The sequence below is a fragment of the Typopeltis vanoorti genome, chromosome 21 (genome assembly GCF_054136105.1).
Source record: "Typopeltis vanoorti isolate ZY-2024b chromosome 21, IOZ_Tvanoo_1.0, whole genome shotgun sequence".
NCBI classification, from domain to species: domain Eukaryota; kingdom Metazoa; phylum Arthropoda; class Arachnida; order Uropygi; family Thelyphonidae; genus Typopeltis; species Typopeltis vanoorti.
This window is the reverse complement of record NC_143569.1, coordinates 73,432,031-73,455,836: the sequence shown is the minus strand read 5'-3', so window position 1 is coordinate 73,455,836 and position 23,806 is coordinate 73,432,031. Positions and strand designations below refer to the sequence as shown.

The following is a 23,806-nucleotide window of genomic DNA, read 5'->3' as shown; positions in this document are numbered from 1 at the left end:
ATTACAGACTCTGGTTAACAGGAAAAAGAGGGATGATATGATAGAAATCTATAAACTTTTGAATGGGTATTATAGCATTTCAACTGATGAAATTTTCCGTTATATGGAAGGTGGGGAGAGATCATTACTAACAGAAGAGTTGGAAATCAAAATCAGATGGAAAGAATACTGTGAGGAACTGTACAGCAGAGTGGATAAAGAAAATGTGGAGTCCTCCCACCAAGAAAATTTTGATTTGGAACCTCCTCCACTTAGGCATGAAGTTGAAAGAGCAGTTAAGCAGCTCAACAGCAATAAGGGCCCCAGGTGCAGATGAAATCCCAGCAGAGTTAATTAAGGCCACAGGGGATGGAGGGATAAGAGTGTTTCATAGATTGATTACAAGGATATGAGAGACAGGATCATGGCCTAGAGATTGGAAGAAGTCAGTTTTCATACCACTACACAAGAAAGGTGACATGAAGGCATGCAAGAATTATAGAACTATTAGTTTGATATCCCATGCAAAAAAAATTTTTTATTAAAGATCATGCTAAATAGGATTGAGGCCAAAGTTGAGGCAGAGATGCCCGAGGAACAAACAGGTTTTAGGAAAGGTAGGGGCACCAGAGATCAGATCCTTTGTCTTAGACAGATCATAGACAAATATAAAGAATTAAGACTTAGACTACTCTAAAGCTTTTGACTGTGTTGAGCATGTGAAACTGTGGGAAGTAATGAAAAGAATGGGTTTTCCTCAACACACTATCAGGTTGATAGCCAACTTGTATAAGGAGCAAGAAGCCGCTGTAAGAACAGGAGTTGGATTGACTGACTGGCTTCAAGTTGGATAAGGAGTTAGACAAGGATGTTTACTTTCTCCTCACTTGTTTAGTATATATGCAGAGGCCATCATGCGTGAAGCATTGGATGAGCTCAGGACAGGAATTAGGATAGGAGGTAGATTGATCAGTCATCTGAGGTATGCTGATGATACAGTACTCCTTTGTAATGACATGGAAGAACTAGGTCTAATTCTTGACAAAGTTAACAAGATCAGTAATAACAGAGGACTTCAACTCAATTCTAGCAAGACAAAGATCATGGCTCTCAAAGGAAAAACAAACAGAGAAGCTCTTGGGAAACAAGTGTATCTTAATGGAGAAAGAATTAAGGAAGTCAACAAGTTTGAGTACCTGGGATCCATTATTAATGTGAAGAATTGCTGTTCAGAAGATGTCAGAAAAAGGTTAGGAATGGCTAAAACAACAGTCAGAGACCTGTCTAAAATCTGGAAGGATGGATCTATCTCCATGGGAACAAAGTTGAAGATTTTAGATGCAGTTGTTTTTCCAACAGCGACTTATGGATGCAAGACTTGGAACCTAAAGAAGTCAGATAAGAAATGGATATCTGCTTTTGAGATGTGGTGTTACAGAGGGCTGTTGAGGATATCATATACTGAAAGGCGTACAAATGAATGGGTGTTAGAAAAGATTAGTAGAACTTTAAGGCTCCTTAAGGATATTGACAGAAGAAAGTTAAAATATTTTGGACACATAGAAAGGAGGACTTCTCAGAACAGTAATAGAAGGTAAAGTTCCTGGAAAAAGAGGCAGGGGTAGACCATCAATGAGATGGATGGATGGCATGTGTGGAGTGACTGCTCTTCAGAGAGTTGAGGCTGGCAGAAAAGCAAACAACATGATTACATGGCGAGGCCTGGTGTGGAACATCACCGAGGCATCGGAGTGACCATACGATATCTGTAGATGCCCAGTGAACATAGAGAGAGAGAGGGAGAGAACACAGGGCATCCATGGAAGTTAAATTTATTTGCAGTCAAGAAAGGGGTAAGAGCGAGGTTTTTCTCCCAGAGAGCAGTGAGTGAGTGGAATAATTTTCCCTTACGGGTAGTGAGTGCATCTAGTGTGAATGAATTCAAGGGTAGGTATTATAGCTGGGTTAGGTAATTTACAGCCTCCCACGATGAGTCCTTGACCCCCTGGAGGTCTTAGATAATAATAAATAATAATAATAATAAAGTCTGTTCGACTATGAAGGAAAGAATATCACCATCTAGAAATAGACAGAAGAAGCCTAAAATGCTGCTGTGTGTCAAAGTCTTCAGTAATTCTTGGCTTACCTATGAATGGAAAATGTGGACAAGCTGGTATGCATTTAGTGATGTTCACACATCTTCTGCATGAAGACATCTCTAAACTACATGCAAAATCGTTATCTTCAGAGGTAAAAAAATTTCCCTCATCATCATCAGCAGAACAAGAGCTACTTGAAAGGCAAAGGCTCCAACTTTTCCTTTTCTTACCCCATACTTTGCTTTTTTGGGGGTTATATGCTGCTTACATTTCAATCTGTCTTTGATATATAGATATCAAAGACAAATTCAAATGTAATATATATATGTCTTGAGCCTCCGTAGCTCAATCAGTATACATGAAGCCCTTTGGTAGGAAAGACCTGGGTTCGATTCCTATCAGTGACATAAGGAATCTGGTCTGTTTTGATGAAAGGTGAGTTAGCTGGTCTCATACGGAGGTGGGTTTCACCGGGAAACTTGGTTTTTTGTCTCCCAGAACAGGCAAACCAGGAGGCATAGGGCTCCAGGTTTGCTGGATTCCCGGCCATGAATCTACAGACATAGGACACACCAGGAGCCATAGGGCTAACCATCTTATCCTCAATACAGCACAGTTAAATGTAGAAAAATCCTCAACACCACAAGGTAAAAGAGGAGGGAAGGAATAATAATAAGAAGAAGATATATATATCTTCTTATAGAACTTTAACACGGACTATAGCTCAAGTTCATAATAACTGTAATTCACAGTCAAATATTATAACTTTATAATTGTATAGCTTTAGAGTGTCTCAATGTTATTTTCAGTGTCTTTTAATATCTTTCTATATTCTTAACGCCTGATGAAGTCAATCTCGACAAAACATGTTGCATTTTCAAATAAATCTCATTTTGTTATAATTCTCGGGTTTTAAGTCAGTTAATATATATATATATATATATATATATATATATATGTCTTTAATTAAGATAATTGTTTGACAAAAACAATTATCTTAATCAAGTTCTGGGAGAATAAAATGTATGAATTGGCAACTAAGATAATTAGCAAAAAATTGAGATTGACATTGATCTTCAAAGGTGATACAATATTAAGTGAAGAGAGTATGAAAGGATTCTTATTTTGCATTGGCATTAAAAATTATAATTATATGATAAAACAAGTAGAAAAAATAAATATAATTTGTAGATAATTTAGTCTAATATAACTAAGATTCCAGTTACCGAGCAAATAGCAAGCAATTGTGTTTCTTGCTATAGATAATTATCACACCTTCTAATGGACATGACAGCCAAACTGCACTTCTTATTCATGTTCTTTCAACAGGAAGTATGAATCATATCCAGGTTTTGCTGGATGTGTGTGTGTGTGTGTGTGTGTGTGTGTGTGTGTCCTGGTCAGTATGGAGATTAATACAAGAGCAACAGTTGCTTAGCATTCCTTAGCTGTGCAACTGCAAACATACCAAACCTGCTTCTCCTCTTTTATTCCATCCACCTCTGTCCTCTGGAACAGCCTTCTTCATGAAGTATTCCCAAACTACTACCTGAAGCATTTCAAACATCGATAAACTTCTATCTCAGTCTTCATCTGCACCACACATACGGAGTTAATGTGCTTATAGGTCTTTTGACCTCTTATGTAGATCACTATGAGGGGGGGGGGAAAATTAAAGCTTATAAAGAGTTATGCAACAATGTTTAGAGATGCAATGATTTTAGGCATGGGATCACACTCCCTTAATAAAAGTGCATTCATAATATTAATGTCTGTGAGACATATTTAAGCAGCTGTTACTATAATAATCATAAATAACTTACCATCAAAACTTCCTTTTTCCAAGGCAAAATTCATCAACTGTTCATACATTTCATCCGATGGTCGGTATACAAATACTCCTGAGTTAAAACAATCTGGCCAACCAACATCTGCTACTGCGGATAACTCTTCCTTTTCAAAAAGTTCATCACAATTTTGAAGAATCTATTATAAAAAATTAATTTGAAATACATCTAATCAACTGTTAAAAAAAAGAAGAAAAAAAAAAGTAATTACATCTTTCCAAGGAAGAAATTAGCATTTATCCTTGGAAAGCAGGTAATGTATATTACAGTTGTGAAAATAAGTGTATCTTCTTAATTACAGTCTGAGTATGTTTAATCTTCAAAGGACTGTTAAAATTCTCTAAAAATCAAACTATTTGAAGTTGCATATTTAAATGTTTTATTTAAATTGAATTTATATTTTTAATTTCCTTTAATGTTTTATTTATTCAGTTTTTTCTCGAAATTTATATAACAGTAAGATGAATTGTTATGAGACAGGCATGTGAGAGCAGACTGATGTTGCCTAAATATGATGGGAAGCCAAGGTGGAAAGCAATGAAGAAAATTATGATGAATATTTCATAAGAGATAGAATCCACGATGATAAGGGGAAAAGAGAGTTATACAAGAGTGCACTGAGTAAGCATTGTAGCACGCACCTTGAAATGTTGGTTTCGGATGAATGGGAAAAAACACGAATCTAGAAGAGATCATGAGCTGGAAACTTCAGAAAGTTAAAAATTCATGCTGTGTGGAAAAAGAAAACTACAGGAATGACACAGAAGTAGCAAAATCAAACATTCTGAATGATGGCAGAAATAGGGCATGAATGAAAGTAAAATTGTAATGTATAATTACATTTCTTCATGCCAGTGATGGGTAGAACTGACAGCTGTTTGGTCTATTTTAGTTCAGACAAAAATATATTTAAGATTCATAAATTAAGAACAAAGGAGAGAAGTTTGTGGAATTAAGCTAGTTTTTTCCCCAAAATTATTAGCAAAGCAAGATATTGTTGGCCGAGATGGATAAGAATAGAGAGAGAGAGAGATGAAATTTTTATGAAAAAAAAAAAAAAAAAAAAGTACTATGTATCCTTGTCAGAGTGGAGAACCAACAAGCAACAAGAAAAATAATATGGAAAGTGAGGTCGTCTTCTTCTTGAGTATTCTGCAATTGAGCATGTTCTCCTCTTAGTAGCAAAAACTTTTCTTCCACTTTCTTCTGTTCTGAGCCTTCTCTTTCAAGGTTGTGTACCTGTCTCCATTCAGCATGTCATCTAGCATTGTTTTCCTTACTCTTCCTCTAGGTCTTTTTCCATCTATTTTTCCTTTGATGGCATCTCTGATGATTCCATTCCCTCTCAGAATATGTCCGATCCAGTTTCCCTTTCTTCTTTTTATCCTCCTTAACAGACTTCTCTTTCTTCTTCTACTCTTTTTAAGACCTCTTCATTAGTTATTTTATTTGTACATTTTATTTTTTCCATCCTTCTCCAAATCCACATCTCAAAGCTTTCTAAAATCTTAATTTCTTCTTTCTTCAATGTCCAAGCTTCAGCTGATTAGAGGGCAACACTCCACACATAACATTTTATTAGTCTTTTCTTTAGGTTTCTATCCATTTTACTTCTGAATCAATTCCATTTTCTATTAAAGGCATCTCTTAACATCATTATTCTTGCTTTTATGTCACTTTTACATCTTCCATCACTGCTAATAATACTTCCTAGATATTTAAATGTCTTTACCTGATCCAATTTTTCCCCATTTATTCTGATATCCATATTTGCCTCTTTCCTTGCTATTTTCATTACCTTTGTTTATCTGATGTTAATTTTCATTCCATAATTGATACAGGATTCCAGTAATCTTTTCAGCAGATGTTGTAGTCCTGTTTCAGTATTTGATAATAATGCCTTGTCATCTGTGTATCTTATTGCAAATATCTGTCTCCCTCCAATTTTTATTCCTTCTTCCGAATTCTCCAGTGAGGTATCATCACTTAATACATGTACTAGAAGCAATTTGAGAACCAAGAGTTGATCTTGGTGATGAGAGTAATCATGTGGGTAGCATGTGAAGATGGCCTAACTGGTGTGAGATCATCAGACTATTTAGAGGCCTATATAAGTAAGGTGGATAAGCTCTATATGCTAATTTTAAAATAACTAATATTTAAATAAGAAAAAGATAAGAATATAATTATATATACTTGAAATGGCAGAGGAACAAAATCTATAACTGACTATAACATTACTAATCAGAAACTAGCTCCACGTGAGAGATGTACATGTTTAAAGAGGAAATTAAATTTTTTCAGATCATTACTTGCAGTGTCTAAAATAGAAATACTACCAAATGGAGAAAAAAAGTAAATAAGAAAAAATAAGAAATAGGACAAGCATGCAAAGTATATCTATTACAAGAAGAAAGCATTAGAATGCTATTTCAATTACGGTTAACAGATTACCTAAAAGAAGCCAAAATCAATGAAGAATGAAAATCTTTAATAAAGATAATTCATAAAGCAACCTCGGAAGTATTTGAGGGGGAAAATATTAAAAAGATAAATATTATACATTTGAAACAGAAATATAGAAAATGCAATAAAATAAAAACAAATGATGTACAAATCTTTCCTTCAAAAACATACAAAAACAAGACATATAGCTAAAACCATAGAACAGAAAGCTCACCAAGATTCTTAGGACAGATTTATTAATAAAATAGAAGAGATACATGGTAGATAAAACACAGCCTACAGAATATTCTGTAAATTAAACAATGAAGAAAGAGATACAGTACAAATCAACATAATAATACAAGAGAAATAATGGGTAGAACATTATAAGACTTTATGGTATGGAACAAACTTAATAACAGAAAATAATAATGAAGAAATCAGAACTGACATAGAACCAATTAGATTAGAAGCACTAAAGGTATCAAACAATAGAAAATTAGACAGCATAAATGCAAAGCTTTGGAAATATGTTGGGAAATATTTACATCACAGATTCTTAAAATTAATAAATAACTATTGGAGGAAATGTGAGGCTCCATCAGATTAATCAAAAGCTAAGGTTATATCTATTTAAGAAAGGAGACAGATGATTGTGAAAATTACAGAGGAATCATTATCATCATCAAATTCCTGATATGTACCATCAAGGGGTGTACAGGATATGATAGTAATACATGAAAAATTTATATCATTAATAACTTCCTATCTACAATTTTCCTCCAAATCAGTCTGTTACATGTCAAGCCTCCAACATTATCAGATCTTATATTTCTATCTTCTAAGGCACTTTGCACCATATCAATCCACCTATATCTTGGTCTTCCTCTGGGTCGTTATCCTACCAACCTGGCAGAGAACACTTGTTTTGCTAATCTTTCCTCACCCATTCTGTTTAAGTGACCATACCACCTGAGATTAGCTCTACTAATGCATTCCTGGATGCTGACAATGTAGAGTTCTTTCCTAATATCCTCGTTTTTAATATGATATTGCCATTGATGCCATCTGTTCACGCCTCTAATCTTTCTCAGGACTCTCATAATCTACGGTCTCTAGTCTTTGATCAAGTGTTTTACTTCTGACCCAGCTCTCAGATCCATAAGTTAAAACTGGTTTGAACACTGTCTTGTATACAGCTAATTTAGTGTTCTGACTAATTTCTCTCTTATTCCATATGAATTGAATTGACTTCCTACCATATCAGCTTTGTTGATTCTACTGTCTCTTTCCATATTTAATTTACATCTTCACAAATCGTGCCTAAGTAGCTGAAATGTTTTACTTGTTCTACAGGTACCCCATTCACAACACAGTTGCCGTTTTCAACAATTCTACCTATTTTCATTGTCTTTGTCTTTTTAACGCTGACCTTCATACCATATCTATTACAACAGTTATTCAATTTAGTCAGGGAATCATGCAAACTTGTAGCGGATTTATTTAGAAATATAACATCGTCCACATAAAGCAAAGAATTGACATTAACATCTCCAATTCTGATATCATGTTTAATACCACTTTCCTTCATAATGTGATCCATATAGATAATGAATAACAGAGGGGATAACGTACACCCTTGTCTCACATCAGATTTAACATTAAACCATCTTCCTGTACTTCCTTCAATTCTAACTGCTGACCCACAACTCAAATAAAGACTAAGTATTGCTTGATATAATGTTCCATTGACACCATATACCTGTAGTGTATTGAATAGCTTCTCTCTCTTGGCACCTTGTCATAAGCCTTTTCCAGATCGACAAAACTTAAATACAGATCTTTGTTATAGTCCCATGTTTTCTCAACTATTTGTCGTAAAGTGAAGATCTGATCCTGACAGCCTCTATTTGGTCTGAATCCAGCTTGTTCTTCACCACGCTTTTCTTCCACAATTCTTCTCAACCATTTCTCAAGTATACTTGCATAGATCTTGACCAGGAACACTCAGTAGGGAGATACCTCACATTCTGTTTTATTTCCGTTTTTATATATGGGTACTATTAGAGCTCTACTCCAATCATTGGGAATTCGTCCCTCTGCATTATATCTGGTTGAATATCATCTACTTCTGCTGCCTTTCCACATTTCAAGCCTTTGATGGCTTTTTCTACTTCAAGTATGGATATGTATTCCTGATTGTATGCCTGTGGAGTGTTTTTTTACCACTGTGCTATCACTGCTTGTTTCATTTAGCAATTGTTCGAAGTAATTACTCCATACATCAAGGATATCTTTTTCTCCTGTTTTCATGTCACCTTTATCATCTCTAATTTCTTTTACAGCACTCTTTCCTCCATTTCTAAGCTTCTTCAACAACAACCTCCAGAATATCTTACCACCTTCTTGATATTTATTTTCTATGTTCTTGCCAAAGTCCTCCCATGACTTTTGTTTAGCTAGTTTAACACAGTGTTTCGCTTTCTTACATTTGTCTCTGTATTCTCTAAGTGCAAAAGCTGACTTATTTGCCAGGAACTTTTGATATGCTTTCTTCTTTTCCTTCACTGCCTCTTTAACTTCCTGTGTCCACCATGGAGTTCTGATTTTTCTATCCTTGCAGACAACCTCACCACATGCCTCTCTGGCTGAATCAATCAGGGTTTTTTTCAAGGCTTGCCACTGAATCTCCAAGGTTTGGTTCCTGCTCTCAAACTCTCATTTTTTTCTTCAATAATCTTTGTGTATTTTAGTCTACAGTTCACATCTGAGAGCTGCTCAACTTTTCTTCGCTTTAGAACTTTTTTTACATCATCTTCTTTTCAATATGAAATTCAATTTTATCCTGCTCAAGACTAATAATGATCACTTCCAATTTTAAATCCTCTGTACACTCTGGTGTCCTGCACCAGGGAGAAAACATCACTATCAACAATAACATTGTCAATGAGACTTTTCTTATTCCTTGCCTCTTCTCTCCATGTGAATTTGTGCACATTTTTATGTTGGAACATATCTGATCTCCATGGAGTCAGACGCAGAGTGGTAGGTATACACTATCACACATGAAGCACACACCCAACGGTGCCTTAAACTGATTCAACATGCCTACGTTCCAATCACCAACCACTCTCCATGCAAAGAACCCACTTTTCACTCCTCTGCTCACACCCTTCTTATACAATTTCCAGGTATGGCCTCTTCTACCCCTTCTCCCATTCTATGATAAAATCTCCATGTCAACCTGATAACAATACCTGTCTAACTTATGTTTCAATCATATCTCCTCCCTCCCACTCCTATTCATGAGACTTTGCAATTTGCATTCTTTCAATCTGTCTTCATACTCCACATTACAAAGACCACTGACGAATTTTGTGAACCTTCTCTTGACCCTTTCTAACAAATCCTCATCACCATGAAAACCTGGTAACTAAATCGTGCACAATAATCCATATGAGAACACTTCACAAATCCTGAAATTGTCACGATTGAATACTGTTTGCTTCCCTGTCACTAGAACACTTGAAGAAACACCACTGTAAGCTTGATTCTAGTTGCTAACTAGAACTTTTTCAATGCTTTTTTTAAACCAGTTCCTTCCTGAGTTAGTCGATCTTTGGCAGCACGTATGATTTTTTCCTCCAGAAACTCAAGTTTGCAACTTTAAAGACATTAAATGATTTATTAAACTGACTGTAGAACTCTCATTACTTCAGACAATAACATATAATGCTACAGAAGATGATGGGTTGTCTACTGCACTTGCTCTTTTCTGTATGCCTATGAAATCATTGATGGCCTTGGATCAGATATCAGTGATATGGCTAAATGTAAAGATTGGTTGCCTGCCATTGTAGCCCTAACTTCAAAAAAAGTTGATTAGGGCTACACTGGCTTTGCCTACTCTCTTTGGGGAACTGAAAGCATTACAGGATTTATTTATCACTCTTTAAGACTTGCACAATTAAGAGAACAATGTCATCTACATAGAAATAAAGAACTAAGTATAATATCTCCTATTCGAACATAAGGTTCAATGCACTTTTCTTAATAATGTAATCCATATAGACTATAAATAACAGTGGAGATAAACATAACCATGCTCTTATATCATTCTGTATAAAGTACCATTTACACCATACAGATTTAGCATTTGAAGTTTTTTCCCTCCTTAGTACCTTACCATTTTTATTAATCTAAGGAAAAAAAAAAAAGCATAAGAGATCTCTAGACTCCAGTGAGTTCTCAAATATCTGTAAATTTTGGTAAATTAAAAATCTGGTTTTGATAATCTATTGATTCGACTGTAATTCTCTTCCAATTTTCCCTTCAATTATTTTTCTTAGTTTTTTTCTCAAGTGTGCTTGCACAAATCTTTTCTAGAATATTGAAAATTTGTGGAAAAATGTGGAAATTTCTCTATAATTCACATATTTTGTCTTTTATTTATTTTATTATTTTTGTATAAATAAGTAAAATTTATAAATTATTTTTATGAACCACCTGGCATTCAACCTTGTGGCTAAACCTTCTCATGTTAGAAGCTTAAATGGAGTGAAACAGATTTAAGAAAGGATTAAAAATGTTATTTAATTCTTTCAATATTTCATCTTAGTCACTGAGACAGCATCATTATTATGGGAAACTCCAAGGAGTCCTTAGACTCATCGAGGAAGGCCCTAAACATCACGTGAAGAACTATTCAACATTTGTGCAGTATCTGTCATACTTTACTTTGAACTCATTCACAGTCATGTCACCCACAATAGACCTTGGCAACCTATTCCACTCATTCATTACTCTTCAAGCAAAAAACCTAGTTCTAACACCCTTGCTCAGTTTATATGGATGGCCTCTAGTTCTCCCACCAACACACGCACGTTCTGAAAATTTTCCTCTGAATTGATCTTGTAAAAATCCCCTCAGTAATTTGCATGTCTCAATCATATCCCCTTATTCATCTATCAACCATTTCTCTAACCCACAAATCTTCAACCTGTTCTCGTAAGGCTCATTCCATAGACCTGCTACCATCTTGGTCACTTGCCTCTGGATCCAATCCTCCTCAATATCAAGAAACCCTGGCACCCAGATCTGCATGCAGTAGTCAAGATGGGATCTTATCAAGGCTCGATAAAGAGGAACAATGACTTGCTTGTCTCTGCTCATCAAAGTATTCTTCAGTAACCAAGTGATCTGATGAGCTGCTTTATTAACACTCCCAAGTTTCTGGCTTCGTCGACTGCCTGTAGTTTTATTTATTTCATATCCAAAGACAAGTGGTACAACATTATTTACAACAAATTAGGAAACATTACAAACTTAAATTTGATACTTTTTTTTTTTTGGTGAATTAGGTGAAATTTTTATTTTTTTTAAATAAATATTTTTTTAAGTATAGAGAGTAGTAAAATTTATTTGTAAGATTCTATAATAATACAAAATTACAGGGAATAATAATTAAATATGAAAAAAAGGAAACTATACATAACTTGTATACAATAAATATGGTCAGATGTTCGTCCAGTATCTTGCACAATCAACTGCTCTTTCTGTGCAGGATATAAGGTCCTCTTTTGTGCACGGTGATGGAAGAAAAGGACAAGAAAGAAGGTGTTCCACCAAGTTGTCTCACACTCACAATTATCTGGGCCAATGAGGTAGCCCCATTTAATGAGGTTTTGTTTGCAGGATTCTGTCATTCGAAGTCTGTTCAGGCTTTTCCAAGTATTTCAGTCCAAGTGGGTACCATGTGGAAGATGTTCGGCTGTTGGAATACCAGTATTATTTTCAGGATATAGTGCAAGCCATTGTTGAAGTCTTGTCTCTGGAAGGTTTTTAGGTGGTTCAACAGTTGCCAGGAAGCTATGTTGGGATCTTAGTCTTTAGGCACTGTGGTCTGGCCGAATAGTTCATCATTCATTTGTCTACTTCTTTTGTCAGCTTTCATTTCCTGTAGTACAGTTCCATCAATGTGGTATACAGCTGGTAATCTTTTCACCCCAAAATGCATAACCTTACACTTTGCTACATTAAACTGACATCCATTCTCCTTCGCCCAGACTGCCAGTCTGTCCAAACCATCCTGCAAAATTTTAACATCATCTGTATTAACTATTTCTCTACTCAACTTTGCATCATTGGCAAATAACTGGACAGTTCCTCTCAGATCCTTTCCTATTTCGTTAATGAACAAATTAAACAGTAGTAGTCCAAGAACAAAACCCTTTGGCACGCCAGTAGTCATAGGCCTTCTTTTGGACTCTAGTCCTCAATAAACTACTCTCTGATATCTCTCCATCAACCACCCTCATATCCATATCACCAACCCTATAACCATCCCCATGGGCTGCAGTTTACTGATTAGAATTCCATGTGGTATCCTGTCAAAGGCCTTTGAAAAGTCCAGCAGTATCACTGTAAACCCATTACCTTTATCCAACTCAGCTGTTACTATATTAGAAAACACGAGCAAGTTACTGAGCATGACCTACTCTTCACAAAACCACGCTGTCCCCATACAGTATCCCCATTTCCATCTATCCATTCCTGTATTTTGCTCTTGACCAACTTCTCCAATACTTTGACACCAACTCTTGATATGCTGATCGGTCAGTAATTTACTACATCAGTCTTGGAGCCTCCTTTATGCAATGGAACTATTTTCCCCTCTTTCCACTCCCCTTGAGACTAACCCAGAGCTGAGATTTAGATTAAACATCTAAGGCAGCGCTTCCCAAACTGTGTGCCGCGACCCCCTTGGGGGCGGTAGGTTTTGTTGAGGGGGGCCCGTGAGATAATGAAGACAAATTTAAAATGTTTTAAGACTAAGTAGATTTTTTTTATTTTAAAAGACATGTATTTAACTTTTATTATTTATTATTTCTTTTTTTGTTATTTTTTTATATTTTAATGGAAAAATTCACACATTGGTGTTGGTTCACGAACTTTGCTTCCTGCGTATTTCGGCACTTAATGAATATTAGTAAATATTGCTTATTCATATGTTTCATTTCAAAGCAGTGGTTAATTGTATTTACTTCGAATGCTCTCCAGGGAAGCTCCAAATCTTCCTGTCCCTTTCATCAGGCGTTCGTAATCAGGGACTGTTGATATTGACTTTATATACATATCGAAACTCGTTTTATATTATTACCGTCATCCGAGCTAGTTTTAGGTTACCAATAAAAGTTCCGCATATACTTCACACATGAAAAAAAAGCTTAAACAAGTTCATGTGGGGAGATAGTAATTCACTTGCAGTGCCCTCCCTAACAGCCTGCAAACTGCAGAGTCAATAAAAATAAGTACTTTTATTATGCCAGTGAATAAGGTAAGAGGAGTCTGTGTAATATATTTCTCATCAAATAGTACAATTAGAGACAACTGGGATAAAAACACACTAATTAATGAATGACATGTCCCCTCATAGAGAAACTATGCTGTATAGACTGAAACAAAACCATATGTTGCATGGGAAAACACAGTATTTAACTAAAAACTATTGTTATTAATTAGATGCGAGTTCGATTTCCCAAGGCAGCAATAAAATTCAATCGAACGTGTTAACATTCGCAAAAGTGTTAAAACTAAGTAATATATATATAATGCATGTTATGGCAGTTTCACATATATGGAATTCGGTTGAAGAGAGAGTTAGCATTTCAGCTCAATTGTCAGCTATGCTTTTATCTTTCGGTTGCGCGATCTTTTGTTAATACCACACCAATCATATGTGCATTTTAATAACCTGCCTTTGCTGTCTGTTTCGCGTTAGGCTTAATTACCATAAAGGGAGAAAAGTCACAAAAGAGAAAATGTTCCTGGTCTGGGTATTCCCTTATTCAGGTAATATTCACTAATTTCATGTTATCAGTCTGTGGTGTGCCAGTAGCGGTAAGTGGAGATATTATTTGATCTATTCTACGATAAAAAATTTAACCCTGAGATGGATAAGTGGCTGATAAAAAATAAAAAAATCCTGCAAACAATCAGAAGAAGCAGAAACAGACTCAAAAAAAAAAAAAAAAGGACAGTATTTCATATTTTACCAGAACAGCCCGCATCGTCTTCAGAACCAAACGGTAAGAGGCAAAAAATGTAATATGTGCATTTGATTTTTGCAATATTCGCTGTGTATGTTTTGTATAGAATATAAATACAATAAATATTATAATAATATATCTCTCTATTATGATTTTTTTTCGAGGGGGCGTGAAATATTTTAATTTTTGCAAAGGGGGCCCTGACATCCAGAAGTTTGGGAAGCATTGATCTAAGTGCTTCCCAAACTTCTGGCAATGATCTCCCTTAGATCATTGTCAGGAGTTATCCCATCAGGGATAACTCCTGACAATGTCTAACATGAATTTCTCCCAGCACTTAAGACTTAACACATGGTTTGTGGATAAGCTTCTAGATTATACAGTCTAGCTACTAAAACTGTTGCAGTTTTAAAAGTTTAGCTGCTTGTACATGTTAGTTTTCTTATGGTTTTTCTGCCTCAAGTACTGATATCAATGGCAGAGTGTAAGGAATATGTTTGAGGAGAGAATGGACAGGAGACGAGAGAAGGTATGGATTTGTAGGAAGTGCAATATATTATTAGACCACAAGGCAATAAATGTAAAACAGATTGAAGAGATAAAAGATGGCATAAATGAAAGAAATGAAAAGGAAACAAAAGCTAGTGAAACTGAGAGTGTGAAAGAGTGTAGAAGAGAAAGTCAGCAAAAGCAAGCATATAAAAGCGAAAGTTAGTGATAAGGGAGTATGAATGAAAGAAAGTATGAATGAGGAAACAGAAGTACGGTCCAGCAGAACAAAAGAGGTTGTGAGGCTACGGGAATGACAGAGTGAAATTGTCAGACTGCAAAATTTGATGAAACAGTTGTTGAAAATGAAAAATGAAATGAGGCACATGTGGAGTGATATGAGATGTTCAGTAAAAACTAATGAAAGTGCGCAAAAGAATAGAATGAAAACAAAAAGGGTAAAAGAGGTGACGAGTGACTCCAGGACAGAAGCATATGGAGATTCCATAGTTAGAAAATTAGATAATGAGAGAATCCATAAGATCTGCTATCCAGGAGGGAGAATTAGCAGGATAATTCAGGCAATGAACTTGAGGAAGAAATGAGCAAAAGAACTAGTGGTGGTCATGGGAACAAATTAGAAGAGTGAAAGAAAACAGTGTAGTTGGAAAGGTTGTCAGTGTGTTGCTGAGGTATGAGGATGAGTTGAGACAGAAAGCTGAAATCATGAATGGTATGCTAGCAGAACTGTGTGAGGAGAAAGGAGTACAGTTTGTGGATGTATGGCATGTGTTTGAGAGAAGAATGGAATTATACAGGCATGATGGGTTGCATTTAAATGGCTTTGGAGTGAATGTACTGGAGAAAGTGTTGCTAAATGAAAGTACAGTGTGTGCTGCATGCAAGAGATCAAGTGAAAGATCAGGAGAGTGGTAATGAAGAGACAGGAGTGCTGCTTGGCAGTGGAAACAACGGTAGTGTGAGAGAAGAGGAGAGAAGGAGAACACAAGAGGAACAGGAAACTTCCTGGGTGGACAGGAACATGGTGTAGGGAGAGTGGGTGTTGAAAGTAGCAGTGAATGCATGTATGGAGATGGAGTATGTTGCACTATGGGTAGGAAAGTTGAGATTGAGCAGATATATGTAAGTGATGATAAAGGTGATTGGGCAAGGGCAGATGTGGTGGAGAAATCATAACCAACAAGTGGCTCAGATAGGACTGGTTATAGACATAAATCATTGGAATAAATGAAACATGGTTGAATAAAGATGATATCATAATGGAATGGAAGGGTACAGTATTTTTTACAAGGATAGAAAAGGAAAGAGAAGGGGGAGGTGCTGCTGATGATAGCAGGGGAATTAAGTGCACATAAGGTAGACATGAAAGTGGGATATAGTGGCAGTGTGATGTAACGTGGAAGTTGACAGGAAGACATATTTAGTTGTCTGTTGCTATAGGCAGGGAATATGGAGGGTGGTGATGAAGAAATGTAAAAACAACTTGAATTAGTGAACAAAGGAAGGGTAATTTTGGGAATAAAGAAAATGAATTTCTTAAATTCTTGAGAGATAACTATCTCAGACAGCGTGTAAAGCAGGGTATATGAGGATCGAAAGTTTTAGATCTGATCATGTCATCAGAGAATGTGAGTGTGTGTGTGTGTGTGTGTGTGTGTGTGTGTGTGTGTGTGGAGGAAGGGGGGGGGGGTTTCCACACTTTCCTCCAGTTGGTGAGAGTGAGCAGGAAGTGATCACCTGAGTTGTGGCTAGCGATATGCAGACTTCTGTGAGGAAAGGATATATGTGGAATTATACGGCTAGTGATTATGACAGGCACAGGAGATGGCTTTGGGGCTGTAGCATGGAATGAGTTGAGTGGTAAGGAAATGAATGCTGCTTGGGAACTGACAAAGAAATACGTAACAGCATCAATGTGTGAATGTAATCAGGTCAAAAAGATTGAATAAAGTGGATAGGCTTAAGCATGAAATCTGGAAGAAGATTAAAGGTCATTGGCAAATCAGGCAAAGAAAAACCCTAGAGTTTTTTTTAGATATGTAGGAAGTAGAAGGTAGAATGATTCTTGAATTAACTAAGTCACATGGTAAGATGATGTTAATGGATGAAAATGGTAGAATGGTAACTGCTACAGAAGACGTTGTTCAGGTATTCAGTGATAAGAATGCCTCATTCCACATGGATAATTTTTTGTAACAAGATCACAACAGGTATCTGACAAACAGAAACAACAGTCTGAGATCGTCTAACTTGACATTGTAGTGCCAAAAAATATGAGGTTGTGAATGTCTGACAGAAGGGCATTCCACCTACCAGTACAGGTAACTCCAATTTTATGCAAGAGAAGTGATCCAAGAAATGTGTGTAAAGCAAATTTCCATGTTAAAACCAATTTTTTTCAAGTCTCGATTGTTTTTATTGATTGATTTTTATTTATTTATTATTATTTTTTTTTTTTTTTTTTTATTTTTTTTTTTTTACAGACATAGCCTTATTCATTATAATTTTCACATTGATGGATATCAATTTTTCTTATTTAAACCACACAATTAACTTTTCCAACTCTCAGATGGTTTCACTCTGAGAATGGATGAATTTCTACTACAAGAAGGGAGTAACATTTTTACTCACTTCTTTAGTTTTATCTATATCTTTAAAGATTGTTCATATTGTTGATTCACTTAACTTAAATTTGTTGTGTGCAACATCAACCATAAAACTGGACTTGAGTTTCTGTACGTTTTTTTTTTTAACTTTGTATCCTAATTGATCCACATTGTTGTACATTCCTTTGCTGGTCTTATTAAAATGTTAATAAGGGTGCAAATTAAACCTGTAATAATTTATGTATGTGTGGAAAGAATACCATTAGAAATGTATCGAAGACATTTACATACCTCTGTTTTTAAAGTTTGTCTTCAAATCATCAACTAATTTTGAATCACTAATATCAGATGACATGCTGAGTAACATACTGTGCAGAGGACATATGTATACAGTGGGCGGAAAAAAAACACATAAAAGCAAATCTATATAAATTGAGATTTACCTGTATTTAAAATTATCTAAAAAGAATCTTACTTTCCCCAAGTCTTAAAGAAATTTCATTCATTCATTATCTTTACTTATTTTAGTCTCAGAAAAAATAAGAGAAGTACATAAAAACAAATAATTAATATAAATATACAAAGACATTTAAATAACATAAATGTTTAACTAAAATAATGTAAAATCTCTGGCAGAAAATTTAACCTTGCTAAATTTTTTGCAATCACTTTTCCAGTTTTTTTTCTCAATATTTAGTAATATTTAAAATATAATGTACTAAATAGAATGTTATTGTAAAAGTGCATATACATTGACTGTATGTAAAACTATAAGTAGGGATTATGCCAGATTAGTGATGACGAAACACCAACCAAAGGTCGCAAGGTCAACCGGTGTTGACCGAACGGGCAACAATGACATCATCGCTAAAGGCTAATCCCAAAAAGACATATAGAGAACAAAGAGTGAGATTTTACATAAAAGGAGATTGTGGCTCTTGGCTCCTATCGTTGAGGCATTTTACCTTCTCTTCATTTGGGCTCCGTTCCCATCGTTGAAGTTCTTCTCCCTTCATGGGTTTTCTATTCATCGAGTGTTGTTGGATCTTCATCTCCAGATCGCAGCAGGCCGTTTTCGTCATCAATGGCACTCAAGTCTTGTGCGTAACTGCTCTCCAGATAGAGCAGTTACGCACAAGCCTCGTGGTAACTACGGCTGATTTCATATCGAAATTTCCGACACAGGAAAGTTCTACAAGAGACCATCTGTGATATCCGAAGCACAAGAAAGTTAACCAGAAAGAAGACTCTATGAACCTGATGACGTATGCTGTATTTTATTTGGACTCTCTATTCATGGTAAAATTGTAAGTAGGCAATGTTCTTGTAATTGGTAAAAAACTGTATCTCGAAATTGTGAATGCTTGCAAGAATTTGTTTGTTATCAGACACTAACTAAGTCATAGGTTTTGTGGGAAGATTATTTATTGAATTGTTTATTCTAATAACGAATGTGTACTTAGTTATAATATAGGGAACAGTGCTATTGAGAAATTGTATATATCTGGGCAATTATTAAGTCACAGTCTGTAAGGGAAGGATTTTGCTAATTTGTTTATGCAGTGAGTGAGTGTGTGCATGGTTTATATCTAAAGAGTTAACCCAGTAATTATGTGCATTGTGAGCTTTATTATATAAATTGCATTCCCCTGCTTTTAAAAAGGATTGAGTGTGATAACTGCACAATATGTCATGTGTATTGTACTTCTTGTCTAGTTAAAATAAATGTTTTTGTTTTGTAACTACCAGGCCTGTTCTTTAGCTGAATGGTTTTACGGAATGGTTCCATCGATGTTTTATTCTGAAGGTGAAAAAATACTTGGAGAGGGAAGGATTACCATTTAAAGTTTTATTGATAATAGACAACACTCCAGGGCACCCTGAGTCACCGAAGATGAATATGTTCAAGTGGTTTTTCTTCTCACCTAATACGATCTCATTGCTTCAGCCACTCGATCAAGGTGTCATTAGATGCTTCAAAGCCTCATATGCTCGGTAGGTTTTCGATATGATTCGTACAATGGTTGAGGATTCTGCTGATGTTGGAGTCATGGAATGCTGGAAATCATTCACAATTGCAGATGCAATTGTATTCATCAAGGGAGCAATGGACAAATTGAAACCAGAAACGGTAACTGCATGCTAGAAGAATCTGTGGAGTGATGCCATTCATAATTCCCAAGACGCCCCTGATATTAACTCACAGATAACAACGATACTTAACACAGCACGGAAAATAGGTGGAGAGGGATTTGACGATATGACAGAAGAAGAATTGAATGATTACATAGATGGACATCGTGAGATGCTCACTAATGAAGAGTTGAAAGATCTTGCCAAATCTACAGAAGATGAGGATGAAAGTGAACAAGAACCACCAGCGTGAACACTCAAAAAATTTGCCACGATATTTCGAACAGCTCAAACATTAAAGGAACAGATAATGGATTATGATTCAATGATGGAGTGCAGCATAAAAATTACTCGCACGATAACAGAAGCTTTGGAACCTTTGCAGAACCAGTTTACTGAATTGAAGAGACAAAAACAGCAGCTTCCAATAACTGATCCTCCCCCCCCATAAGAATAAAAATGTTAAGATTTTATTAACAATTCCATTTTCATTAGCATATTTTCTCATTTCGTTCTACATAATTATGATGTGGGTTAAATTTTATTTGTCTAAAGATGAAGTTTTTTGAATGAGGCAATTTTTTTTGGTTTGCCACTTCACCCGTACTACTGAGGGGTGCTTTCTACCACATTTGGGCACACATTCCATTGCTCCTGATAGATTCTAAAGATGTAAAAATTGTTTCCTGATAATTTAAATAAATATGTAATGTTATTATCGAGGAGCAATGGAATGTGTGCCCAAATGCAGTAGATAATATCTTGGATAGTACGGGTGAAGTGGTAGTCTAGCAAGTACATCATTTAATAAAAAAAACTCTTATTATTATTTATTTATTTAGCCATACAATTTAGTGTATACATTATCTTAAATTGTGAATGAAGATATTTGAGAATTATAATACTTCATTCACATTTAACATAATTTGCCATGACTTAAGCAACACTTGTAAATATTATTTGATGTTAATCACTTGCTTATAATTATTATTCATATAGTTACTTTGAGTTTGTTTATTATTGTTTAATTATACAATTTTGGGATTCATATTAGTACTGAAAAGACTCAGTATTAAAGTGTCATTCAATTTATTTTATTTGTTCCTGTATAAACATTATAAGAAGCTGTGCATATGTATTATAAGAATTTGTATTTATCATATTTAAATGTATTTTATGTGAACTACGGATTATTTCCTTATTTGTTATTTCTGAAAGAGAATGCATATAAGTGGAATTCTGCTGATATGATTTTATGTATTTCTTCTAAATGAATTTAATTGACTAGTAAAGGAGAAACAGAGTTGTTTTTAGTTAGCGCGTGCTTAGAACATGATCGGCTATGATATGGAGAGAAACCTGTAGATGTAAGCTGAACTGGCTAGAACCGGATTTTGGCAGGAAGAATAAACACAGTTAATTGGAAAAACGAAAGTAAACTGGGGAGAAAGCTGGGAGACAACGAAGAGGCCGGTTGTGTGTAAAAAGCGGGTGGAGATATGCAAAAAAGTCGACAAGGAAAGGACCAGGAATAAAAAGACATTAAAAACTACCTCTATGGAATTCTAATATTACGATAGATTCCTAATGATTAGAGGAAGAATACTGCCGAGCTGAAGTCAATACATAGTGGGAAATAAGGAATTAGTACATGACGTAAATCCAATGTGTCAAGACTTATGTAGCTCTGTGTTTAATATTTCAGTTAACATAGTGAAGATTTCTTTGAATTGTGTTTCCTCATAATAACCAAGTTAACAGGAATTTTGAAAATGTGGCTGAGTAAATTCAATGTGCTGAATTTAAAACCCGGTAAGACTTATCCTTTTTACATCCAGTGTGAAGCAAATGAAAGTTAGTTCCGCCTAAATTATCTTAACCCTAGCTGTGGCATTTAATTATAAATAGTCAAGGAATAAAGCCCTAAAGTGTCCCCCCCCTTGAATTTGATAACTGCCTTGTAATTCAATTAAGTGTTCATAGACTAGAAGTGAATTAGAGAAGCCAACTATAAGAATATTTATTGTGAATTCTGGAACTCTGAACTGTGAGATCTGTTTTTTTATAAATCGACAGAATATAGAGAACTGAGAGTTGAATGTTTGATACGTAGTGTATTATATCTATTCTGAGTACTAGAACTAAATTGAGAATAGAGACAAATTGTGGTAGAAATACTTATCTCTTGAATAATAAGATCTTAAAACTTTAATGGCTTTAATCTTAAAACCTAACTAAATAGCTACCTGTATCTCACAGATATTTTGGATTTGTTCAATTACATTATCTTGTTTAGAAAGTTATACTTAGATGTACATGTTATATAACCCTGCATTAAATGTTTTGTTTTATTGAATTCAATTTGAAGTTTGTCTGATTTTCTTTCATTGCACTGCTCACAAAAAAATTTATCGGACCTTGCGGAAGCCTTAAAAGATAATATTAACCTCGGCCTGTAGAAAAGTGAGATTGCAAATGTTAGTTGATGATTGATTCTTCTATATTATATAGACTAATCTGAATATAAGGTGGCACAGGATAATATAAATTTCTTTATATTTGGATCAGTATCAATCAACATCTGACAAATAAAAAACGGAATTTAAAGAAGTAAGGATAAGTTCAACTAACCATCATAATTAGATCAGTAAGCAAGATAGGACGACACAACAAAATGGCACAGCCAACAGGATGTGAATTCACTAGTATAAGTTAAATAAATTTTGTGTAATAATAGTAGAAGAAGTGATCCCTAAAACCTTAATAGTAAATTTAAGTGAATCACTGTGAGCAGGTTGTGAACCAGAATCAGGCAAAGAAACAAGTTATTTTAGAATTCAGATTTTTAAATTTAAGTCTTATATCTGATATATTAATATGGCTGTTTCATCTAGTTCGAGAATGGAAGATAGTGAATTTTTTCATACAGTAAACCCACAACAGGTTTTTCCTCAATTTTCGGGAGAGGAATCAGATGATGTGCTGTCTTTTTTTTTCTTTTGTTGAAAAGCTTAGGGAAATAGCAAACTGGACTGACTTTCAATTATTAATATTGTTGAGAAGTAAATTAACTGGTAAAGCAAAAACATTTTTGTATTCATCCCCAATTCTTAAAGAAACATTAGAATATCAGAAATTTAAGGATGTTTTAATTTCACAGTATTCTAGATTAAGAAGTATTGGTCCGAACTTATGGAAACTACAGAGAGCCACACAAAAAGATAAAGTGTCACTGATTTTTACAATCATTTGTTGACTATATCCAACAGTTTAAATGTGACTAATGAAGATAAACCTCATTTAGATTGGGCTGTATTCCAACAGTTTCGACAAGGCGTAATGTTAGAGTTAGGAGAGACTGCCTATAAGAAAAGAATTAACACCTTGGAAGAATGTTTTAAGGCTGTCAAAGAAAGAGAACAAGTGATTGGGGACTTTTGTCCCTCATCCAATGTAGGCAAATGTTGTGAATAAAACTAATTATCCCTTGGAACAGTCTAAAGTTGGAGGCAAGAATAAAAAAGAAGAGGAGAAAAAAAAAGAATATAGGAGAAAGTCCTATTAGTGTTAATCACATGACTGTGAATGAAGGACAATCTAATAAGAAGTTGATGGAAGATGTACAAAGCTTAGTTCACCAAGAAGTTAAGCAATTGCAACAACCAATTATAGATAGTCTAAATGAAATGAGACAATTGACAACAATCACTGTAAAGACTAAAGAAGACCAAAACCCCACAGCAGAAAGTTAATGAAAGAATCAAACTAGAAGTAGAAAGACAAAATCAACCCATTTTAACAAATTTAAGTGAGTTGTTACAAGGATTACAAAATCTTAAACAACAGATACCCATTGTCTCTCAACCTCAGATAGAGAAAGAACATAGAAATCCTCCCATATGTTATAGTTGCAATAAAGTTGGACATCTTGCTAGAAATTGTTTTTATAGCAAAAGAAATTACTCTAACAAAAACTGGGATTCAAAGTTTGGACACATATCTCATAGAGGATATAATAGAATTCAGAAACACTAAAGATCTTGTGAACGATTGATGAGAATCAGAGGAGAAATCCTAGACTCTAAGTATAATATTCTATTGGATACAGGATGTAATGCTTCAACCATTAGAAAGGACTA

At 35.0% G+C, this 23,806-nt stretch overlaps 1 protein-coding gene across 2 annotated transcripts in view; it reads right to left on the bottom strand.

Annotated features, from left to right (window-relative positions):
• The window catches only part of LOC150094969 (glycogenin-1-like), a 94,919-nt gene that overhangs the window by 47,100 nt on the left and 24,013 nt on the right, over positions 1–23,806 (bottom strand). For both annotated transcript variants that reach the window (XM_090410921.1, XM_090410922.1), the window contains exon 4: positions 3,902–4,064. In XM_090410921.1, the coding sequence (XP_090267047.1) occupies positions 3,902–4,064 (163 nt within the window). The remainder of the gene's footprint in view (positions 1–3,901; positions 4,065–23,806) is intronic.